Source organism: Mizuhopecten yessoensis, unplaced genomic scaffold (genome assembly GCF_002113885.1).
Source record: "Mizuhopecten yessoensis strain PY_sf001 unplaced genomic scaffold, ASM211388v2 scaffold3229, whole genome shotgun sequence".
In the NCBI taxonomy this organism is placed as follows: Eukaryota; Metazoa; Mollusca; class Bivalvia; order Pectinida; family Pectinidae; genus Mizuhopecten; species Mizuhopecten yessoensis.
In genome coordinates, this window is record NW_018404940.1 from 3,047,030 (window position 1) to 3,054,778 (window position 7,749).

General features: G+C 36.2%; 1 protein-coding gene across 1 annotated transcript in view; it reads left to right on the plus strand.

Annotated features, from left to right (window-relative positions):
- The first annotated feature begins 7,045 nt into the window (after positions 1-7,045).
- Positions 7,046-7,749, plus strand: part of LOC110447187 (uncharacterized protein KIAA1109-like) — a 109,417-nt gene continuing 108,713 nt past the window's right edge. Inside the window, exon 1 of the mRNA XM_021492719.1 lies at positions 7,046-7,573. Within this exon, the coding sequence (XP_021348394.1) occupies positions 7,360-7,573 (214 nt within the window). The 5' untranslated portion in view covers positions 7,046-7,359. The remainder of the gene's footprint in view (positions 7,574-7,749) is intronic.

Consider the following 7,749-nt stretch of genomic DNA (forward strand, 5'->3'; position numbering starts at 1 on the left):
TGTTTCATTGATCAAGTGTAATTAAAAGATTTTGTTTTTGGTTTTATTAAATTTGTTTCATTCGAAAAAGGAAAAGAAAAATATTATTAATCATCAATTTAATTAAATTTTACATATTTAAAGGGAAAGAATAGAAGGAGAAAGTAAAAGAAAGACAGTGGAGAGAAATAAAGGGACAGAGCACCATGGTTAATGACCTGCAAAAAAATGGGGGTTCTCTTTTCAGCAACTCTAATAACTTAAGGAAACCTTAATTGTCAAAGTCCGATATGGGCGCCTTACGGTCATTTTGTTTATTCGATCAGTCTCAAAACTTAATATGCACAACTAGATATCATGGGGAACTTACATATCAAATTTGATAAATATCCCTCCAGTACTTTACGAAAAAAAAAGCGATAACAAAAACTGTTTAGGGACGGACAATGGATCACGGACGCATGGTCGCCCGACATCAGATGATGGTGGGCTTTACAATAGAAAATTTGTCATCTTCCTCTTGCAGTTTATTTTCGAACCATAACCCAAAAATATGCGTTTTACAACCAGAGACGTATATGCTACATATGCCTCTGTTGCAACCAAAGTTTCTGTATTTATAACCATGTACTATTGTAATTAAACATCAATAAAATATAGTTTAAACTAAAGTTTATCAAAATATTTTTCATTTTCGTTTGAAAAAGGATGTGCAATCTATATAACGGTTTTTTTAAAACCTTTTTATGTTTACAACAACTATGAAGCTATGAAGTTATTTCAACTTACATTAATCACTCTTGTTAGCTCGGATATTAATGCGCTGGGAGTCTTGATGTGAGAGGAAACCGGAGGACCCTGAGAACAGGTGAACCCCATACCTTTTCCCGTCTGATCGAGGAATCGAACCCCGGTCGCCTTGGTGAAAGAGTGCGTCATCCACTCCACCACGCGACCACTTAATCAACCCCTTTTATATTCACTGATAATAGCAGACAAAACAAAAACAGGTTAGGAAATACGGTGATGAGAATAGTGAGGCTTCACTAAATAAAAAATGAAATTATGTTTTTAAATACTTCCAAATAATTATATTTCATCTATTCAAGTTTAGAGTGTGAAAGCATTCGACCGGCTATATACCAACAAAAACCTCTGTACAGGAATGAACATGAAAACAAAAAAGTGATCGAAATTAGGGTCATTTCCCCCTATATAGATTGAAGAAAGTTCATGTTTTTTTTGTCTTCTCAAACTTCAGTTTCAGTTCATAATTGACATCATAATTATATCTATTTTTCAAACTGTTACATGTTATGCTGGTTGGCCTAATAGAATTTGTGCGATCATGTCTTGTACAATTTATCCCCCATTTCAGTAATTAAATTGTTACTGTAAACTGTTACTTGTTACCCCAAATGCAGGATTTTTACCCACATGCGCCATTGTGTCGAACCTGCTGTACATCGCCTAGAGTTAGAAAGTGACAGCAGTATTGGTCCATTACTATTACACGAATTATACCTTGTGTACTCTAAACTTTTTATATTTAATGAGACTGTATATCATTCCATACACGTATAATATTTTACATAATGTGAGATGCTGGATCCGTATTCACGAAACCGTTCTCATGCTTAAGCAGGGATTATGTGCTCAAACCAGCTTTTTTCTTGGAACTCACTTAAATCATGTAAAACACTCTTAAAGCCAGATGTCAACTCATTATAAACCCTGATCGCCTTAAGTCTCTTCCATCCCCTATTAGGTTGTATCTGGATTGAACTTAACTAACCATGTATCTGCCCATATCTAGTTATAGGATTTACAACGATTACAAATAAATCAGTAACATCAGCAAAAACTTTTATTTTACTAGCAATATCGGTAACAATATCATTTATATATATAAGAAATAACAGTGGACCTAAGACGGAACCTTGAGGTACTCCCACTTTGATATTTACTGTGAAGAATTAACAGTTATTACAACTCTTTGGCTTCTGTCAGATAAATAATGTTCAAACTAAACTGAGAGTTTTCATGAAACACCTGCACTTTTAGATTATAATTTATAGATGAACCCCTTATGCCAGTCTCGGTAAAATGCTTTACTTATGTCACAAAATACTGCTAAAATGTCTTTACCGGCATGGTTAATTATAGATTTCCCAAGTGTGAAGCCAGATTGATTTTTATATTTTTATTGAATAGGTTTGTGTCCCTCAGAAAATTATACATGTTTGAAAATACATTTTCCCATTAGTTTACCAACAATACTTATTAAAGATATAGGTTTATAGTCTGTTACATTGTATGTATTACCGTTTTTATATACTGGTTTGACATTTGCAATTTTCCGTATTCAATGATATTTACCAAAGTTTAAAGATTTATTAAAAAAAAAGTGAGGTTTGTAATAACAGCTTCTTCTTTTGCTTCCTTTAAAATCTTGGGCTCATGTTGTCTGGTCTTGAAGCTTTAGAAATATCTAATTTGGAACGTTTTCAGGCATCCCACTTCTGACACCAATTTATTACGTTTCCATTTCTGACACCATCTCGCTATTAATGTAATTGTTAATTCCTCTATGTTAAATGAAAGTCCAGTCGTTCTGACAAATGCTAGAGATAAAAACACAACATACAAGTTTTCATAAGGTTAACTAAAGTTTTATGAACAGGAATTTAATCAATGTATTTGCCAAAAGTTCAAGTGAATAAAGTTACCTAAAATGTATTCCAGGAGGACAATTTGTAATCCAAATAAAGTTGACACACTTAGAAATAATCCAATTTAAGATCAAATGAAGAAGACTGATATTCCTTCTAATACATATAGTTAAGACCAACTTACTATACGTCCGGAAATGTCACTCAAAAGTAATATAACTAAATAACAACTGAGGTTTACACTAATTCAACTAATTCAACTAACTAATATTCTATACACTACAAATTACTCCACTAGACTCCTCACAAGTCTACCGAATACTCTCTGAGTCATTACTAATCCTCTCAAAGGATTCTCTCAAGACTCCCCTTTCTCTTCTCAATCTACTCAAAAACTCCATTCTCAACAAAAACTCCTCATCTCTCGACAACCTCTTAATTCCTCCGACCAACTCTTGATCTCCCCACTCTTGATCGCCCCACTCTTGGTCGCCCGACAAACTCCCTAACAATCCTTTATATAGGTACAACGTTAAGATACTGACATCATATACTGAATATACTCAGATCCATACTTAACTTAGCCAATGACATCATATACTAAATATACTCAGATCCATTCTTAACTTAGCCGCTGACATCATATACTAAATATACTCAGATCCATACTTAACTTAGCCAATGACATCATATACTAAATATACTCAGATCCATACTAAACTTAACCCCTGACATCATATACTAAATATACTCAGATCCATACTAAACTTAGCCGCTGACATCATATACTAAATATACTCCAATCCATACTAAACTTAGCCGATGACATCATATACTATATATAACTAGAGACAAGATAAATTAAATATAGAGCTACATCTGAATACAAACTATGGAAACCGCCTAGTACTAAATACAGGGATGATGTCTAATAATAGATCAAGATGTATAGCTAGAAAAATCTTTTAATACCAGCAACTGACCAACTCATTAAATATGCAGGCCCTTCCCATTTACCCCAGTAATGACCTCATACCTATTAATACACCAGTCTCTCAAAATCCCTCAGAATGACCACACACCTATTTATAACTATCCCAACTGCTGTCTGAAGATACCACACCAGGGAGGCTCATAACCTTTGACCTTATCAATATCTACTCAGCTACTGGACCCTCATCCTGTGAATAGTGCACATGCCTTTCACCGAGGCGACCGGGGTCCTATTCCTCGATCGGACGTGAAAAGGTATTGGGTCACTTACCCAACCACGTGGGTTTTCTCCTGGTACTCCTGTTTCCTCCCACATTATGACCTCTCCCCCCTCATCAGTTTCCACCCAATTTCGTGTTGAAGTAGACATTTAAAGTACATTCATTGTTTGCCCTTCTAATAGCATCTACATCTCGCTTGTCTAAATTGCTGCCGATGGTACGGATATTGTATATTTTTGCTTTTCTATGTTATCTTTTCCTGACCCTAATTAAGTACCTAATTTCGTTATGCATCCATTGTGGTTCATTACTTCTTACTAAAATCGTTTTATTCGAAATACATTTTTTTTGCAACATTTATAACTGGAGAATTAAAAAGCTGCAATTTCATCAATGGTTAATCGTTCCATAGCGTCTGTCAACTCAATATCTTTCAAAGATATGAGCAAGATGAAAATGAAAACGAAAACCTGGATCCGCCCCTGATACACTTCACTGTGGTTAAACGGCACTGGTCCGGAAATAGCGATCGCCGAAGCGAGGCAGATTATTGAAGACCACAGCTTGCTTGTGATCATACATTGTAAATATGTTGTCGGTAACCTATTATCATTACGAAGGTAGGTTCAAAACAAATAGTGTATTAGTAGATCAACCTTCGTTACGAACTTGAAATATTCCAGAAATGAAACTTAAAAGTACAATAAAATATATCGAATCAGTGAGGTTATCACGGCCCGAGTTCGACAATCTCAAAGATTATGTCAATAATTAACTCACAGATCTCCTTTGATTGACATATTGTTTATGTATTTTTTTTTTAATTCAATGATTTATAAATTCAAAACACAGATTAACGAAAGCATTTGTGCTTTTAAACATAAAATAAACAATGATTGTAAATAGCATCGTTGGACATGCTACTGTATGGATACTAGCAACCAGACTGTATGTTATTAGCGATTAGCGTCTTTAAATTACTGTATGGTTTACTGGATTATTACGTTTTATCTGTTAGTGGAATAAACGTTTTTCTCTCACTCAGATGGATAATTTCGAGTGCAGTTACTGCCAAAAGAGCTTTACAGAGTTGAGTGAAATAATTGAACACTGTATGCAAAACCACCGGATCTTAGGAAGAACGGTTAAACATACGAAGAATTTTCTTATGGTTCAAGAAGAGACAAGTCTCGAATATATATGCATATGTATTATACCAAACGATGAAAACTGCAGCGTAAGGGAACAAAGACTTGATCTATACTTTTATGTTCCCCGTTTAGAAATAGAAAAGTACCAAAAAAGTTATCAACCCAACAGTGACCTGATAATTTGTTACAGCTATATTTGGACCTATACTAAGTTGTTCAGAGTAATTTTATATGTTTTAGGGGTTTAGATCGACTTTCGGTAAATATGCCGTTCGGACCGCAGTCTGGCCGTTACATTTTCTCGTTCTCCTGTTGCAAAATTGGCGAGCATGCCAACCCTTGTTTCAAGCATTGGGAGTACGTTTAGCAAAAGGATACCCGAATTCTGGTTGTAAATAGTTGTGTTTTCGGGGGCGAGGACTTTGAGGAGGGAGGGGGAGGTAGCAAAACTGGACTGGAGCGATCGTCGACGACCAGGTAGCTCAATTGGTAGAGCATCCGTCTAGAGATCGAAGGGTTCCGGGTTCGAACCCCGGTCTAGCCTTTACATTTCATCTTTTTCCTTATACCCATGGATCGGGGTCGAAGACTTTGTTGGAGGGATGCACATGCAGGTAGCTCTTGAATTGGTGAGAGCGTCCGTCTAGAGTTCGGAGTTCTGGGTTCAAACCCCGGTCTGGCCGTTGCATTTCTCCTTTTCTTGTTACACATCTATATATGTAAATGTATTATACCAAACGATGAAAACTGCAGCGTAAGGGAACAAAGACTTGAATCATGAGTGAAAAAGGTCCATCATATAAAAATGGCGAGGAAAAACTCTAATGTAAAATTACTTAACAGGATAAAGTTACGTTTGAGAGGTTAGAAAGAGAAATAAAGAAAGAGTATACAACTTCGATACAGCTTCAACCGTTTCTAGTGTTTAACGTTATTATTAACGATTCTTCAGGCTCATCGACCACTTTTGTCTTCTCCAGTACTGTCCGCAGTACATGTAAGTGAATATTGATGGGATATTTCCCGGTGTTATCACCAGTGTCTTTTAGGCAAGAAGTGACTAATCTAATAGTTAACATTGTATTGACATCATTTTCTGTGGTCAACGTTTGATAGCCAGAGTTTAGCACATATTCCTTTAATAGTCCAATACGTTATAGTTTATCTTCCTGACTAGGATTGTTGCTGTCCTGTGTTATCACGGACATGATAGCTCCAATAGTCTATTATAGACAATATCACTTAGAACCAATTCACTGTAGCAGTTTGCTAAGTTTAATTATTGTAAAGGCAGACCCATATACTTTAATTTATATAATAGAGTGATAAGTAATTTAGTGTTAATTTCCAATACTATATAGCAGGGACGTTTAGTGTATACTGTCCCTGTATATAGTTAACTGTTTACTTGTTACAATTGCATTACTCTTATTATTGACTTATATTATTTCGTAATTTATTGATTAATTTGGGAAAGATATATTAGCGTATAATTGCGTGCAAGAGAAAGCTTGAGATTGCTATATTTGAATAATTTATTTCTACTAAATTAGTTTGACTGCGTTTACTCCGACTATTACTGACACTGAGAAGATCCCTCTAGAAGGATTCCTGAGCTTGCCCGGAGCAGAGACGTATAATACGCCCGGAGTGACATTTTGTATGTGGCAGATTTCAAGTAGGCCTAGTCTGTGACTACTATTTCGCTTTACTGGCGAAGCGGACCTCGATAACCGTAGGCGGAAAGGGGTGCAGTCGTTTCGGTACCCGGTAGTTTCGGTACTTCAAAAAGAAGAAATCGTGACAATATGATATAAATTAATTTTTGGTAGATGTTGCAAACTACGTGTTGAATTTTAATTTAAAAATATTGTCCGCAATTCAAACAATTCGTTCCAAACACTGGTAACGGTCAACTGATTGACAGAACAGTGAAAAATGTAGATGTAAGGCGGGGCATTCCAGCCGGCGAACACCGCAGCTAGGTTCATTTAGAGTTATCGCCCTTCATTTCCGATTATCAAAGATGTCTGCTTCCGTAAACTTCATCAGCGCTGCAGAGTAAAAGTATGTTTTATTCCATGCAAACCTCTTCGTTAATTGCATGGTTGGATTTGAATGTTGCAAACCCAAGACAATCCCAAATTACGGTCTACAAAAGTATGTACATATGTCCTCAGTTTATCTAAATGGATGAAGTTTCTATCTAAATATGTCGCAAACCGACGGATCAATGGACCAGCTGCAGCCAAGGTACAGGAGAAGGAATGTCTGTACTGATTGGAGACGATTATCTGAGTTGAGACAGAGCGATTGTTAGAGGAAAAACCTCCATCGACCAAAATGTCTGACTTAACCAACATAACGGAAGGCGGTATCGATATCGAACAGAGATTGATAAATGAACTGCCGAAGTCGACACTATTTTGGTTTTTCACATCGATCGGATTAGCACAGTTATGGGTTATCTACCTCACATTTTACAATTCTCGTGTGTTAGGACTCATCGTCACCGCCATAGCCAACAAGTTCCTCAATTATGGCCACATCAAGTTTGGTAAGTAATCGTAGAACAGTATATATATCTCAAGTGAAAAAGTTGCCTGCCCAAACGGCAAGGTTTTCTGTCCACACCCACTGAGCCGAGAAGGTTAGAACGTCTCAATGTCCACTGAATTCATAAAAGATCTATTTTAATTTTAACTTGGATACATTTACAGTGATGGGGGGGGG